The 17,383-nt window shown below is 35.5% G+C and overlaps 1 protein-coding gene across 4 annotated transcripts in view; it reads left to right on the top strand.

Annotated features, from left to right (window-relative positions):
• Septin10 (septin 10) overlaps window positions 1-17,383 on the top strand; it is a 55,664-nt gene that overhangs the window by 23,117 nt on the left and 15,164 nt on the right. For all 4 annotated transcript variants that reach the window (XM_051186725.1, XM_051186726.1, XM_051186724.1 and 1 more), the window contains exons 2-6: window positions 90-207; window positions 594-789; window positions 9,902-10,088; window positions 13,733-13,894; window positions 16,042-16,138. In XM_051186725.1, coding sequence (XP_051042682.1) covers window positions 90-207; window positions 594-789; window positions 9,902-10,088; window positions 13,733-13,894; window positions 16,042-16,138 — 760 coding nt within the window. The remainder of the gene's footprint in view (window positions 1-89; window positions 208-593; window positions 790-9,901; window positions 10,089-13,732; window positions 13,895-16,041; window positions 16,139-17,383) is intronic.

The following is a 17,383-nucleotide window of genomic DNA, read 5'->3' as shown; positions in this document are numbered from 1 at the left end:
CAGTTCCTTTCAAGTGTGCCTATTAGTTAAGTCAAATTCCAAATATAAAAATAATGAAAATCAAAGTTACTTGTTTTATTTTTCTTCAGAAAAAAGAACATACCCGTTCCTTGACTATGTGTGGCCATGTTGGTTTTGAAAGTTTACCTGATCAGCTGGTTGATAGATCCATTCAGCAAGGCTTCTGTTTTAATATTCTCTGTGTGGGTGAGTGCCAATAACTTCTCCTCTGCGTTTTTCAGAATTCATGTTCCTGTGGTCACTTCATTCTTTGTAGAAGCAGGATGATGCTTGTGTCTAAGATGAATGGGTCTGTGCATTTTATGACTTATTTAAATTCTACTAGTTTTGTTTAACTTCAAACTTAAAAAAATCAAAAACAAACAAACAAAAAAAACTTGATCTCTTCAGAGGTCAGAGTAGTTTAGCATGTATAGTCATTGTTCTTCTGGTGATTTAGGACCAGCTTTAGCCTAGATTTCTAAGCAGCCTAGCTTTTGAAATAGTTGGAATCCTTCAAGCCATCCTAGAGTTTAGGTGTGAATCTTCCCAGTGACCTCTGCATGTGTGAAGATCTGCTTTGTTTCTTCCAGGGGAGACTGGAATTGGAAAGTCAACACTGATTAACACACTGTTTAACACTAATTTTGAAGAACTTGAATCCTCACATTTTTGCCCATGTGTTAGACTTCGAGCTCAGACATACGAACTCCAGGAAAGTAATGTTCGCTTGAAACTGACCATTGTAAATACAGTGGGATTTGGTGACCAAATAAATAAAGAAGAGAGGTATGTGGGTTTTTTGTTTGTTTCTTTTCTTGTGTTAAGACAAGTTTTGCTGGGCAGTGGTAGCTCATGCCTTTAATCCTAGCACTCATGAAGCAGAGGCAGGCAGATCTCTGTGAGTTTGAGACCAGCCTGGTCTACAAGAGCTAGTTCCAGGACAGGCCCCAAAGCCACAGAGACACCCTGTCTCCAAAAACCAAAAAAAAAAAAAAAAAAAACGTTTTATTTCAGGGTGAAGACTTTGCCTTTTCTCTTAAGCTACAAATGATAATACATGACTCTGCTCCCAGACAGTTTTTCCTTAGCAACTGATTAGTATTTTGTTGTTTTTTATAAGGTGGTGTTTTTCTATTGAGTTGTCATATTTCTTTAGAATAATTAAACCACAGCATTAAAATATATATTTAATAAAAATATCATGCTATTTAATGTATAGTTGATAAATATTTTTACAAATTTTTAGACTTACCTTGTTATGAAAAAGATATATAAGACATATAAGGACAATCATATAAAGTGATATATATATATATATATATATATATATATATATAATGAATTCATTTCTTTTTCCTGTCAAATTCCCACCAAAATAGCCAGTTATATTATTAAGCATTATGGGAAACTTATTTAGACTTTTATACGTGAGTACAATGCACTTTGACCATATTCACTGCTCTCTCCCTACTTCTAACTTGTTGTCCATTGCCTGTCTCACATTTCCTCTCAAAATTATGTCTGTCATATACATACAAACACATACATATCACACGCACAGAGCATGGGTGATATAGTTGACTTTATCTGTAGTTCAGCTGGGGATAAGGCTTTATAGGCCTTTTCCTATTAACACTAGAATGTTGATTGCTGTGGTCTGTGTGGTTAACTATAACTGTTGAGAGTTCATAGGTGTAACATCCCTGTCATGTCCAGAAGATAATGTTTCACAGCAGTTCTCTTGGTCCTCCTTAACAGTTTTCCCACTCCTTCATTTGTGGTGTTCTTGAACCTTGAGTTGTATAATGTATGTCTCATTTGGGTTTTTGGGTAGGTACCAGGCATGAGTTCCCTCTAATTAAGCAGGCCTTAGGTCCAAGCAGACTAGGTTTAGGGCCAGATAGAAGCCATGTGGCAGGCATTTTTGGTGAATTCCCCCACCCTTCCATCCCACATCACCTTTCTTCCAATTCAGGTCCAGCAATGAGCTTTACTTGGTGAGTTCCCTCACTCTGCAACCTTGCTCCAGTAGCCTACACCACAACTCTGTTAATACATTCATTGGTTCTAACCCCTGCCCCATCAGCCCCAGAACCTTCCTGAAGCATGGGCCTATACATTCTTTCCCTATCCTGGGACCTTACTTAAACAGTCTTATTATCACTAAGAATCCAGTGAACCTTCAGTAACTATTGAATTAGTATCATTCCAGCCTCTCAAAAATTAATATCAAGTCTCCTAAAGACTAAGATGTACATCGTCTGAAGTCACCCAAGTATGGGTGAAGTAAAAACAAAACTAAATCCCTAGTCAGCGTAAGAGACTCATCTCTTACACATGACCAATGAACTAACTCCAGATGTCCAGGTCCCATTGCAAAGACACTAGCAATATGAAAAACAAGATGACACACAACCCTCTATAGGGCTTACCAGCCTATAGAAATGTTCTCCAGTGAGAACTGTCTAGATCAGTGCTTCTCAACCTTCCAATGCTGTGACCCTTTAATGTGGTTGGTGGCCCCCAACCACAAAATTATTTAGTTGATATTTTAGAGGTAATTTTGCTATTGTTATGAATTGTAATATAAATATCTAATATGCAAGATATCTGATATGTAACTCCCAAAAGGGGTCACAACCCACAGTTTCAGAATTGCTGGTCTCAGGTAAACCTGCATCAAAGTTTTTAATAATGAAATCCTAGCTTAGTTTTATCATGTCATTTCTTGTCCATTTTTCTTCAGTAGTGTTATAGAGGTTAATTGTAGATTTTGTATTGATGACTATGAAATAAAGGGAGGAATATATTAGTATAAATCTTTATTCATTTTACTGTCAAACATATATAGTTTCATAATAATGAAAGATGTTTTTTCAAAGTCATTTGTGTAAACTGAATCTATGTATTCAGGTTAGGGTGTGGTCTTCCAGCCTATCAGGAAATGATTCACGTGGACCCTCTAGACAAAAGTCAACAAGCAGCATAGGATATCTCACTTTAAGTGTTATTAGTGGTTATATCAACTTAGAACTGATTTGTACGTAAGTAAAAGTATTTTTAAATGAGTTTAAATATAGGACCAAGACACTTGATCTCCTGAATAAATTTTATAGGTATACTTTACTATCTACATTTAGCTCTAAAATAAATTTTAAATTGCTTTTCCTGATTCATTACTTTGTTGGATGTTTTCTCTCCATTTTTAAAGTAATATATAGACAGGTTTTGTGTGAAATACTAGCTGTCACAGAACAGTTTGATTATAGACAGAAGTTTCTGTCCTGCCCAGTCCTGAAGCCATTTAGTCCAGAATCAACACATATTATATTAATTATAAACTGTTTGGCCGATGGCTCAGGCTTCTTATATTTTTGGTTGTGAGCCTAGCCTTTAATAGCTGAGCCATCTCTCCAGCCCTGGCTGAGGCTTCTTATTGGCTAGCTATCTCATTATTAACCCATTCCTATAATCTATGTATCTGATCTTGGCTTACCGAGAATGCCAGAGCCTCTTTCTTTCTCAGTAGCTACATGGCATCTCCCTCGCAACTCACTCTCTGTGTTCTTCTTCCCAGAATTCTCCTAGTCTGGTAGCCCCATTTATACTTCCCGCCTGGCTACATCCTGCCTATCCATTGGCTGAAACAGCTTTATTCATCAACCAATAAGAGAAACAAATATTCACAGCACACAGAAGGACATCCCCATCAGTTGGAGTCTACTTCAGCTATTCTTGCAGGTCCAGTCCCATTTTTATCCATAGATGAGGCGTTTCTATAAATTGGGTGTTTTTTCAGGCCTTTTAAATTTTCATTTTTAGTGATTCATATTTTAAAAAAATATTTTGTGTCGATGAGTGTCTTGCCTGCATGGGTGCTATGTCCATACCTTGTGTCTACAGAAGTCAGAAAATGGCTTTAGATCTTCTGGATAGTCGTGAGCTGCCATGTGGGTTCTGGGAATTGAACACAGGTTCTCTACAAAAGCAGCAACTGCCCTTAACTGCTGAGTCATCTCTCTAGCCTATATAACATTTTTATAAATTACTTCTTGCTTTTCCCTCTTATTTCATTTTCCATCTTTGGAATACACTTTTATTCTAGATCAAAATCTTACTATATTTTACAATAGAATTCTGTCTTATTTTAAAGTGTTTCATTTTTTGTTAACCTTCTTTAAAATAACATTTTTAAATTAATTTACTTTTATTTTATATGCTTTGGTGTTTTCCCTGCATGTATGTCTCTGTGAAGGTGTTGGATCTCCTTGATCTGGAGTTACAGACAGTTGTGAGCTGCCATGTGGGTGTTGGGAATTGAACCTGGCCGGGTTCTCTGGAAGAGCAGGAATGCTCTTAACTGCTGAGCCATCTCTCCAGCCCCATACCGATAACATTTTATATTTATAACCTTTATTTCTTTCTTACTTGATGGGTCCTTTTTTTTCCAAACAAAACATAACAACAATAGCAACAACAACAAAATAAACTACCCCATGTCTTAGGAATAAAATAACTATATTCCAAACTCAGACTCAGGAAGCTGTATCTGGACATGGAAGACATGTACACTGTATTTTAAGTATGCATATAGGTATAACTTCAAAGTGTGTTAACAGTTCTTTTTTTTTAATCAATTGTAAGTCAACTATTGGTTAAATTTGTAAGTCTTGTTATAATAGACATGTTGAATGTGCCTTTATGAAAGTGTAACTTTCATTTGTTTCTTCAGGGCAACAAAAGCAGCATTAAAGTGTAGCATATTTTATTTGAAGTAAAAATGTTAATCATTTAATAAGTAGTTTACCTTTTTATAAAACTAAAGCATACAAATGTTAAGTGTCCTAAGTATACTTAAAGGTTACATTTATGATAAAAAGCATGGATGCTCTTACAAGCAGGTTTTGAAATGATGTTTTCCCCCCTAGCATTAAATTTTTAGAACTGTATATTATATAGGCTTAGCTAAGATTAGGTTTCTTGAAAAAATAACCATTTAAAACTTTTTTTTAAAAAAACTTTTTTAAAAAGAGGCAATAGTAGCAGCAATATATCTTAAGTTAGGCATGTTAAGAATAGTAATTTTAGTGCTTAATATGTTTTATTTCATATAAAATGAAATAGCCACAGATTTTTTTTTAATTTAGTTACTCTTAGGAATTTTGGGGGACAGAGTTAGTTTTGACTCACATGAAAACAACTTATAACCAAGTATAACCCAATCGATGTCTTTCTCTGTAAAACAAAGTAGGAAGTTTACATCTCTAGGCCTAGTGAAAGGAAAAAGATCAAAGATGAAGTTTGTTATATAGAATTAGATTACCATCAACAGAAAGTTGCTTTTATATTTTGGAGTTTTTTTTTCTCCTTTTTTTATTAGTATTATTATTTTTATTTTATTTTACATGTCGATCCCAGTTCCCTCTTCTTTCCTCCCTCCCTCCCTTCCTCCCTCTTACCCTCTCTCCCCCCTCACATGCACCCTGACCACCCTCCCCTCCCATCCCCCCACCCCAATTCCACATGTAGAGCAATGCCATCCAGGTGGGGTCATGTGAATCTGTCGAGTCATGTGAAGTAGGGACTAGGACTTCTCTCTTGTTAAGGCAGTTAAAGCAGTATCACTCCATGGGGGAATGTGTCCACAAGGTCCTGGTTCTACTGTCTGAGGTCCCTTAGACCACTCAGTCCTTCTAGCTGAGACCCATATTCAGGGGGTCTGAGTCAGTCCCATGCTGGATTCCCAGCTATCAGACTGGGGGCCCGTTAGCTCCTCCTTGTTCAGGTCAGCTGTTTGTATGTGTTTCTGCAACCTCTCCCCTCTGCATCTGGATTCTAGTTTGACTCAGTGTCTAGTTATGGGTGTTTGCTTCTGTTTCCAACAGGCACTAGATGAGGGCTCCATGATGGTGGATAAGTTAGTTGTTGATCTCACTATCTGGGAAGGGCATTTTGGTAGTCTTTCCACGGTTGCTCAAATTGGCAGTCTTGTAGGTCTCTAGATCTTTCTTTAGGTTCAGTTTTCTCTTCAAACCAATAATGGCTCTCTCTTTTATGTTCATTCTCTCTCTTTCTCTTTCTCTCTCTTCTGTCTTCTATTCCTACCCTGACTCAATCTCCCTAGTCACATGTGCTTTCCTCTCCTCCCCTTCTCTTTCTTCTACTTCTCTCTATTTTGGAGTTTTTAATATAGCTCTTCCCACTAAATTTTAAACCTAAAATAGGCCATATATTGTTTTCCCTTGAAATTTTATTTTGCTTGGAGGTGAAGGAAGGACATCACAGTCTAAGGAGATATGAAAAGAAAGGTTGGGCATAGTTATGTTTCTCAGAATTTACTTTTAGCTCTGATGCAGTCTCTAAACTTTTCTAATTAATTCATGGTTTTTGATTACTCCTGTTATTTGTCAAATTGATACAGTTTTGGGAAAGAGGGAACCAGATTGGCCTGTGAACATGTCTGTAGGAATATTTTCTTGATTAGTAATTGATATGGGAGGGCTCTGTCCACTGTGGACAGTGCCATTCCGGAGTATAGAGGAAATGTGACTGAGCAAGCCACAGGAAGCAAGCTAATAAACAGCATTCCTTCATGGTCTCACTTTCAGTCTCTGCCTTGAGTTCCTGCCTTGGCTTCTCAGGATGATGGACTATGATGTGGATGTATAAGATGAAAGAAATTCATTCCTCAAGTTGCTGTTGGCCATGGTGTAATTCATAGCAACAGAAAGCAAACTATGACAATGTCTTTTTTATATAACTTTATTGTTAAAAGTACTTGGTGATAAATAAAAAAAATTACACACCAAAATTAACTAGACCAAAAATCTATACAACTTAGTGAACTTCTATACAGTTGTTGTAGGCATTTGGAATGGAAACTGTGGAGCTTCACATTAAAATATATGCTTTTAGTATCAAATAGATTTTATGCACTTGCCTGCCACCCATCCCCCCCAAAATGCATGCCAGAATCAGAATTAGAAAAACAGCTTTATATCCTGTTTTATAATTGGCATCCACTACATTACCTGTACTCAGTTCTTCTTCATCTCCTTTTATGTAGTTTCTAAAACTTGCTGATTTTAGGTTACCAATTTTATTTTGTTTTCATTCTTTAGATGTTTTAAATTTTCAGCTACAGTAAACTGTCCATCTATGACCTTTAACTCTGCTAGGATTTGAGTTTAGTAAGAGGAAAAATCCAAAACAGTATAAAACATTAAATGTTTCTCCTTTAGAGTAATGTGAACTTATCTTTGCTTAGGTTTTCTCATTATTCTTGAAACACTTGCAAGATCAATATAAATCACCAAGCATAAAGCCAACAAACTGGTTTACCAAATGGCTGCTTTTCTCTAAGTACTTCCTCTCTCCTTTAATTAAATGTTAGAGGAGTGCAAAGAGAACAGGGTGAATGTTATCAGATAAACTGAATATTCTGCAAACAATCAAAAATAAACCAAACACTCTGAAACAACATAAAAGGTATTTAAATAAACAGTGTCCTAACATCCAGCGCAAAACAAACCAGTGTATGGTTGACCAAACCGAGAGAAGTCTGACCCCATAAAGAATACCCATCTGAGGAGGCAGTCCTAGAGAGCGGGCACAAGCCCTGACCCCTGTTGCTGATCCAGGTGACTCCTCCTTTGAATTTGGCCATATTGAGTGTCCTAAACCATTGGTGCAAAAACAGTTCTCACCTCAGGGAACAATGAATAGTTTATTTTGGGACCAAAGGTGAGTGTGTGGCTTTGGTCCTGAAAGGCCGATTCAGTTTGTCAAAAATAACATATTCCTATGTGGTCAGTGGTTTGAAGTTTTTGTAGGAACAGAACAAAGTCACAAATCTAAACATTTTTCAGATACTTTGTGGGAATATCAATTAAATCCGTTTCAGTAAATCTGTGAAATCAGCTGAAGGCCTCAGGTGCTTTGCTGACATATCTTAAGACTTGACTTAAGGATAGTATTGCATATAGACAGACAGGCAAGTGATAAATGTTGAGCTGTCAGGTATTTTTAAGGATGTGAGTTTAATGATAAGTCACTGTCTTCTCATTGAAATGGTGTTTTATATTTACTGGAGTCAGAAACAGGATAAGTTTCTGTTTATTTAACTGTTTATTCCTGTTTATTTAACTAACAGTATTATGGTTTTATTTTTGAAAAATCTTAAGACAGTATTTAAAGATTATTACTATTCAGATTTTTTTTGGAGAGAAGATTGAGTCACATTTAGACGAGTATACTAAGGAACCTTTCTTGGTCTTGGTAGTCTGATAATGAACTCATTTCTTATAATGTTCAAGGTATTATTCTAATTCTTATAGAAAACAGAATTAGGAAGTTGCTGTCTTTCTCCTCCAACTGTCTGCTGTCTATAGTGGGGGAATACACTATTCTGTGTTTTAGGTTCTGGTCTGCAAGGACTAGAATTATCAGACAATTATAAAAAAGAGTTCAGTTGTTTTTTTTTTGTGTGTGTGTGTTTATAAGGTTACTTTCCCTGCTACTACAAAGATGTCCATGGAGTGTCCAACACCCAGGGGGCTTAGGAAAGAAACTGTTTTTGAACTATTAAAATAGCTTCATGATAGATATATGTTTCCATAGTAGATTTTATTCTGTAAATCTTGATAATGTTTAACTTGCTATTGTGTTATTTATGGCCCTGGATTATATAATAAAGTTAGTTAACAGAGAAAGGAGACATGTTGAGATAGCCTAGTCAGTGAAGTACTTAAATATCATGGCCTGGGTCTGCTCTCCAGAACCCATATTAAAAAAAAATAATTAAAAAAGTAGGCACAGTGGCACATGCTTGTAATCTCAGTGCCAGGGATTTGGAGACTGAGGAACCTTGGTGCTTGCTGGCCAGCCAGCTGTGCACAATCTGTAAACCCCAAGCCAATGAGATGCCCTGTTTCAATAAACAAGGCAGCTGGCTCTTGAGGGTGTCCTCTGGATCCATACACAGGCACACACATGCACCTGCACACATGAACGCATACAAATAAGTTGTATAAGCAATGATTTAACATATCAAGATGAAGTGGAAAGTTGACAGACTCATGAGCTGAGATTAAGTACACTATTTTTCTAGTACTCTGATTTGATTTGTATTTCAAAGGATGAAAATGGACTGAAACAGCTAGAGGTCTTATGGGGGTTATCTGGGCAAGAAATGGAGCACAAGCTGTAATTGATCTATTTCTAATTAACAGAAAATAATACCATGCCAGCATTACCAGTTAGATAACTTTAGATGATACTGGCCTTTCCTCTTTTGTAAGTTAAGCTTTTCATGTCTTATAGATGTACTGAATACAGGAAGTCAGTCACTTTGACCCATATATTTTAGTTGATATCTTTTCCTTTTCTCAACCAATTAACGTGCCACCTATCACTTTAATTGTATATTAAACTGGTTCTAAAAGTCTTAAAAGAATTGAACCTAGTATGTGAATGGATGTAGAAATGAATCTTTGTGAACTTAATACTATTTCTAATTAGATCAGTGATGTTCAACCTATGGGTCATGACTCCTTTGGAGTCATATCAGATATCTACATTATAATTCATAATAGTAGCAAAATTACACTTATTAAGTAGCAATGAAGTAAATTTATAGTTGGGGGGTCATCACAACATGAGGGAACTGTATTAAAGGGTCTCAGCATCAGGAAGGTTGAGAACCACTGAGCTAGTTTATCCTAATGTATTGGCAGAATTATTTTCATATGTGTATATTGTACATACTGTGTGTTAGTACTAACTGGTGTCAGTATTAACTGATATTACTGGAAGATACAGACCTCAGACTTGATAATTGTACAAGTTCCTTACTAAGCATGGATATGTTGTATTAAATATTTAAATACTTTTTTTTCAGCTACCAACCAATAGTTGATTACATAGATGATCAATTTGAGGCCTATCTCCAAGAAGAATTGAAGATCAAGCGTGCTCTTTTTAACTACCATGATTCTCGTATCCATGTGTGCCTCTACTTCATTGCTCCAACAGGCCATTCTCTAAGGACACTTGACCTCTTAACCATGAAGAGCCTGGACAGCAAGGTGGATTAGGGAAGCAACCAACTTCTCAAATTTTAGTATACTTGAAATATTAAAGTACTTTTTATGATAATATGCACATACTTTATAGCTTATTCTATATGTTTTTAAAAGGTTCCCCCCTCTTGGGGATATTCAATCTGGAAAATAAGATACAAATACTAAACAAGTTCTCTTTTTAGTGATTACATTTGTTATAATTGTTCTATAAATTTTCATATAGAATTACTTGATACAATCTTATTTCAGACATAAGTGAAAGGAATAACTTCTTTGGCAAAGATTATAAAGCATACTATTTCATTGCAGTGAAATATGTTAAATATGTTTCATTTGAACAGACCAAGAAAATTTGTTCCTGAATTTCTGAAGCAAGTAGCTATTTATAAATTTAGGAGGTTATAAAAAACAGCTCCATAAATTAAGTCATGGAGGATTTTTATATTTATTTAAAAATTGAAAAAAAAAAGACTAGTTTCTGCCCTAATCCCAAGGAAATCTGTTCATATACAAATCTTTGCTTTTTAAAGGAGTAAAATCAAAAGTAAAATTTTGTGTTATACAAGAGTATGGTACATTATTTTAAAGATCATAAAATTTGTTATCAGTGGCAGTGACTTTAATGTTGGTTGTATCTCTTATTAGCTGTTTCACCTGTGGCAAGTGCCTTTAGTGCTCTGTACCTCATCTTCCTCACTACGTAATATACAGAGCAAGTGAAGCCCTGCCTTGAAGTGTAGATGTGAAAATTAATTAACCCATATAAATAAAGGGTTTGGTAAGAAGACATTCCCAGTAAAAGATAGCTAATATCATTACCTAGTGAGAATTAAATGAGGTAATGAATGTAGTCCCTGTTAAATAATGCATTCAGTATGCACAATATACAGGCATGTAAACATGTTTTAGCTTTCTTCTAAGTAGCCAGAACATAATTGTAGGTCACAGACAGAGAATTGTTTTACTATAGTCTATAATCACATACTACCTAATCTTCAGGTAGTATATTTTTTATTTAAAATTTAAACTTCCTTCTAAATTAAACAGGTTGTAGCCATGGCCTGCTGGGCAGTAGAAGCTGGGGTGTGTGGTATACCTGCAATCCCAGCTGCTTGGGAAGGCTGATGCAGGGAAATTGCTTTAGACCAAAAGTTTGAAGCCAACCTGAACAATAGGGTGAGATCTTTCTCAGAAAAAAACCCTAATACTAGTATTTTATCTAAGAAAAGGTAAAAATAATAATGTCACATTTCACTGATAGTCCCTTTCCTAGCATGTGCAAGGCGAGGTCCAATTCTTAGCACTTTAATACATTTATAAAATCAAATAAATAATAGAGAAGAATTGGATCATTGTCTCGCTCACCTGCAGCCCGGCCACTTACCAGCTTGTTGCAGCACTGAACAAACAAACCAGGCTTTTGTGTTTTTACTGATGTGGGGACAGTGAACTCACATTAAGATATGTGACATATATTGCAAAATAGTTACGTTTGTATATAGGAAACACCTATATTATTCATTCTATTTATTTTTTATTAATAGTCAAAGAATCTTATTTAGAATGTTCTTATATTGGTCATGCAGCTACTTTACCTCTGCCAGGAGCAGTTTGTGTTAACCAGCTCTGTTAGTGGATTTTTCAGAAGACAACCTTGAGGACTTTTCAGCAGTCCAACCCTTTACCTCCCAGGAATTACATATATTACACACTACCAAATAATTTGAAATGAAATGATTTCTGGTGTCAGTAAAAGCTTGTCAGCATTAGTCACATGTGAAGATTGGGTCTGTCTTCTTCTTCTTCTTTTTCTTCTTCTTCTTCTTATTCCTCTTCCTTCTTCTTCCTCTTCTTCTTCCTTCTTCCTCCTCCTCATGTTCCTTCTTCCCTCCTCGTCCTTGTCCTCCTCCTCCTCTTCTTCGTCTTCTTTCCCAGTAATAGGGCAATTCTGAAATTTGGTCTCCTTCATCATAATCCTGCCTTTAGCTTTTTACCTATAGCTTTTTGTAGCAAATGAGATAATGAATTTTATAATCTTCCTTGCAAGTTTAAAAAGAAAACTTAAGACAAGCCCCAATTATTTAATTTTGTCCATGAATATACAGTGTTGTGGATGTATGTATGTTTGGCCATTGTTGTTCTAGTATGGGCAGCTGTTAGCCACTAGACCTTTGGTAGTCTTTGTAAATTCTTAATTTTCATAAGAATACTAGGGAGAGATGAAGGTGACTGCTGCTTCTAAGGTTCCCCTAGCCTCCTCTCTTCAACCTGAAAGGCAAACACATGGCTGCTGGACATAGAAAGTTACTGTTATCCAGATGGTGACAAATAACCATCTTTGGCAGCATCCATTATTTCCTTTCCTGTGTGCACATTGATACTTATTCAACATTTATACAGTTATGGAAAGCAATTGCAATTTGTAAACTTTGGCATAAGTTATTGAATATCTAAGTGTAGATTCTTGAAACCAAGGACTTGGCACTAAAACTTTTATGTACTTTGACAGATTCAACATTAATCCTGTTTCCTCATATTGTTGTAGAGTTTTCTGCCATCCACTTCATGGATAGTTGGCAAAACATTGTCTCCTTGGAAGTAGATGGAAGGCTAGTAAATAGAGAGGCAAATACTGAGTCAGTGCAGAATTAGAAAAGAGAAAAACATTTAAAAACTGAATAGGGATTGCAGCTTTATTTTTACTTCCACTATTCAGAAAATTGCATTCTGATCTTGCCTTCTTTTCCACATGTATCTAGTTCAAAGTAGAAAAACATGATGGTAAAACTGAGACATCAACCTTTTGTGTGGACATTAATCTCATGCAAGACTAAGTTTATAAAGTAGTCTTCATGTCCCACCTTTCTTCCTCTCTAGTAGTAATGGGACTGAAGCAATGCTGAGGAAGCCATTCCTTTGCATCAGAACACTTAGCTGGTACTGGCAGTTTCCTCCCAGTACTGTAGGTGGGTAGCTACCTCTGATGACTAGGCTCTGACAGAGGCAAATAAAGAATGAAAGAAGAGGCAAAAAGGAGAAATGTCACTTGTTCTCTTAGTGTTCTTGGGGCATCTATTATCTGATTACTTAATGCTCAGATTATAAAGAAATAAAAGTTGTTAGTGAATTAAGCAGGTGAGTTTTGCTTATAGTTTTATTATGTTCCACTTAGCTTGTGTGGAGTTGAAAAATACTTTGAGGGGGAGAGAGGATAATGAGATTCTAAACATAGATACAAATGAACATTTAATTTTACAAGAGCCCTTTTAGAAATTATCATAACCTAGCATTTATAGGACTGGGTATATAAGAATATTATATATGTACATACATGAGAATAACAACTAGTAATTGTTTTGGTTAGGGAGATCTACATACTTTTCTATAAAAAGCAGATAGTAAGATGTGTCAGCCTCCTGTGCTCCTCATGGCAAGTCCTTCAGTTGTTATAGCAGAATAAATGAATAAATGTGGTGGTGTTTCAGTTTACTTGATTTATAGAAATCAGGTAGCAACCTGGATCACAGTTTACTAACTCCTGGTCAGAGAAAAGTAATGTCAGAGACTGGTTTTTTGTGGAAAAACTATGACTGCAGAATTAAAAACAAATTTTCTATGATGAGATTGTGGATTTTCTTTCTTAATAGGTGAACATTATACCATTAATTGCCAAGGCAGATACAATTTCTAAAAGTGAATTACAGAAGTTTAAGATGAAACTCATGAGTGAATTGGCCATCAATGGTGTTCAGATCTATCAGTTTCCAACAGATGACGACACTACTGCCAAGATCAATGGTGCAATGAATGTGAGCTCCCCACTGAGTATAAGTCTCTTCTGTTTGTAAAAATAAAGCTACGTACTAAGTTGTTGCCATAGTATCTCCACTTCACTTCCTGAGATTTTAGTTGTTATTATGAAAATGGAAAATTGCAGAAATAAATTACTAGTTTTAGTTATGTGCCAATCTGAACAGCATGATGAAATCTTATGACAGACATTGTACCAAGACATCATAAAAACAATAGTATTTTTAAACAGACACAGTCATGTATTGTTTATTGTCCCATTTGGTCATACGTTTATTAATCACTATGGTACCTAATTTATGAATGTCCATAGGCATGCTTAGTAGAGAAAAGCATACTATCTATGGGGCTGTGCACAGGTCATACTCTCAGGCATCTACTGGGTGCTTGGAATGTAGCACCCATAAATAAAGAGAGAACCATGGGATATATTTTCACTTTTGTTTCCCAAAAAGACTGCAAATAATGTGAAATGTCAAAAAGTTCAGTAGAATAACTGTTTTCAAAAACCAGATATTAATGTATGCTTTCTCTTTCTTTCTTTCTTTCTTTTTTTTTTTTTTTTTTTTTTTTTTTTTGCTTTCACCCAAATAAAGTAATTCATTGTAAGACTTGAGTTTACCTTTAGTTGAATCATATTTAATTACTTCAGAACAGTTCCTTTCTGTCCTGTTTTAAAAACATGAAAGGACTGGGCAGCCTCCCTTGGAATGAATTAGAATTTTGAGTTTTGAGGAAGAACTCTTGAAGCTGGTATTGACCCTCATCCTCCCTTATAGTATCATCTATACAAATGAAATGCTTAATTTAATGAAACTAAGATGACTGACTTCTGTATTTTTCATGAAGTTTCACATTTCTTAAGTTCTTTGCTGTGTTTTGAAGGGTTGTGAGTTTGAGGCTCATGCTTTTTGTGACAGGAAAATCTGGAGACTTGTTAACCTGTATGTAAAATTTGGTTTTTAGTCTACATAAGGGCTGACATGAGATCAAATGTTGCACTTCTAGCTAGCTAAATGCCTACCAATGACATTCTATAGATGTCCATTCTTTTTCTTTCCCTTTTCTGATTTATCATATAGTACTGTATTGGATACTTTTCATGACAAAGCAACTTAAGTTTATTTTGGTTTGTAGTTTGAGGTCATAATCCATCATGGTACAGGAATCCTTGCAGCAGAGGTGGATGGCAGCTGGCCACAGTGTGTCTGCTGTCAGGAAACACAAATAAATGCTGCTGCTCAGTCTGGTCTTCTTTCTATTATGTATGGATCCCCAGCCCATGGGTGGTACTGTTCATGTTCAGGATGGGGCTCCCTGCTCCATTAAACCTTTCTGAGACACACACAGAGATGGTTCTAAATCTTGTCTCTTTGGCAGTGAAGATTAACCATTATAGTCATGATAAGAAGAAACCCCAAACTAAATTTCTAAAATCATGATCATGTAAATGAGGTGAATTGATTCCTTGGTTTTAATTGCCTTTATGTCTAATTTTATTTACATGCTCATTAGTAATGAATCAGACAGTTAAGAAACCTTCATTCAGTTGCTATATATTAAACATTATTTTTTTTATGTGAACCTCCCCCCCCCATATTTCAGGCCTCAGCATTAGACAGATTCATGCATTACTAGCCCCTAGGTGAGCTGCTGCATGTTACTTGAAGTCCCTATGCTACACCTTCCTACTCTTGTTCCCAGGCCAGCTTGAATCGCACCTCCCTCTTCTCAATAATCTCGTTTCTCTTGCTTTCTATAGCATACTACACTAGCATCATTTTATATTAGTAGTATATGTGATATACTAAATGTAAATATGGTATTATTTTGTATACTATATAACATGTATAGTTTCTAAAACATTTTTGTTTTAGAAAATGTTGATGACAGTGTCACATGTATCAAAATACTCCTTCTGCTTCTCCTTTTCTTCTTTTTTCAATTCCAGATAACACTATGCCTTGTGTGTGGAAATGCACATAATTTTCTTTGTAGTGTCCAAAAGTAACTTGTAGGATAATTAGTACATATCCCAAGATGAGTAGAATCACTTTTAATTATTCTCTACTATTTTCATCACTGATATTTTAGTCACTGGTATTATGGTATAAGATGATAAGATTGATGTTTGGTTCCTTTCCAGGGACATTTGCCATTTGCTGTTGTAGGAAGTATGGATGAGATACAAGTTGGAAATAAGATGGTCAAAGCTCGCCAGTATCCTTGGGGTATTGTACAAGGTAAATAAGATAAATGATGACAGAAAATGCATGTGTTGCCTGGAAACCTCAAAACTGAATTTGACAATTTGAGGTGATGTTTATTTGGATTATAATTAATAATCAGAGGAATTGTCTGTACACTGCTTTGTTCAATCTGTGGACAGAGCTTTCCTAATCTTCTTGTGTCATCTTTGTCCCCTCTGCTGGTTACCTTCACATGGTAAGATGCAAGACATATACTTAGATCCAGCCAGTATGCTCGAGCATGCTAGTGCATGCTCTGTGCAGCTCCATCTCTAGTCCTCGATTAGAATTTAAATTGAAAGTAGTGGTGAAACTTGATATGCAAGTGAATTATTATGTAGGAGAGGGCACAGTATTCCATCTTGAAAATATTTATGTTTTCTGGTCAAAGTATTGCCACACCATTTTCGAAAGGAACTAGAAAGCCAGCTTAAAAAAATAAATCCATTTATTTGGCATTATAGTAAGCAAGTAAGTTCATCTACTTTTTACTTGCTTTTTGTTTTATTTTATTTTGAAGTGCTGAGATTCTGAACTTTGCTTTGTAGCCTAGACTGACCTGGAACTCATGTCTTCCTGCTTAACTTCTCTGACTTTGAGGGGAATTATAGGCCTGTACCACCCCATATGGCCTTAATTCTAATGGCAGTTAAATGAGAATATATTTCTTGTATTGTCACTAGCTTCAGAGTATTTTTTTAAAAAATATTTTAACTGACATTTGGGGGTGTTGATTTTGTTTTATGAAATGGTCTTACTGTGCAGCCTAGCTGCCTTAAAAATTACAATACTCTTGTCTCTACCTCTGGAGTACTGGGATTGTAGGCATATACCACCATGCCCAGATGATAATAATTTTAAATGTAAATCACTGAGAAAACTTTTAAATTAATGAAAATGTAAAATAAATGTTATGATATGCCTGTAGTCTTCGCTCCTTAGGAGGTTAAAGCCAGAGATATTAAATTTGATGTCAATCTGTGCAATACAATGAAGCTTGTCTCAAACAAATAAATACATTTTAAAAGTTTTATTTAAAACTCTGGTCACTATAATATATATCTATTTATAGTACTTTGGTAATTATAAACATAGAGTGAGCATACCAATGTATTTCCTGATGTTTGAATAGTATTTAATACAAATGTATTAATAATGTAATATTGTACAATTTGATCATTGTAGATCTTAGCAGAATTTACTGCTTCAGAGTGAAATTGTTACTTACTGTTTTTAAAG

Source organism: Phodopus roborovskii, unplaced genomic scaffold (assembly GCF_943737965.1).
Source record: "Phodopus roborovskii unplaced genomic scaffold, PHOROB, whole genome shotgun sequence".
Lineage (NCBI taxonomy): Eukaryota > Metazoa > Chordata > Mammalia > Rodentia > Cricetidae > Phodopus > Phodopus roborovskii.
Note: the sequence above shows the minus strand (reverse complement) of the source record. Positions and strands in the feature narration are given on the sequence as shown.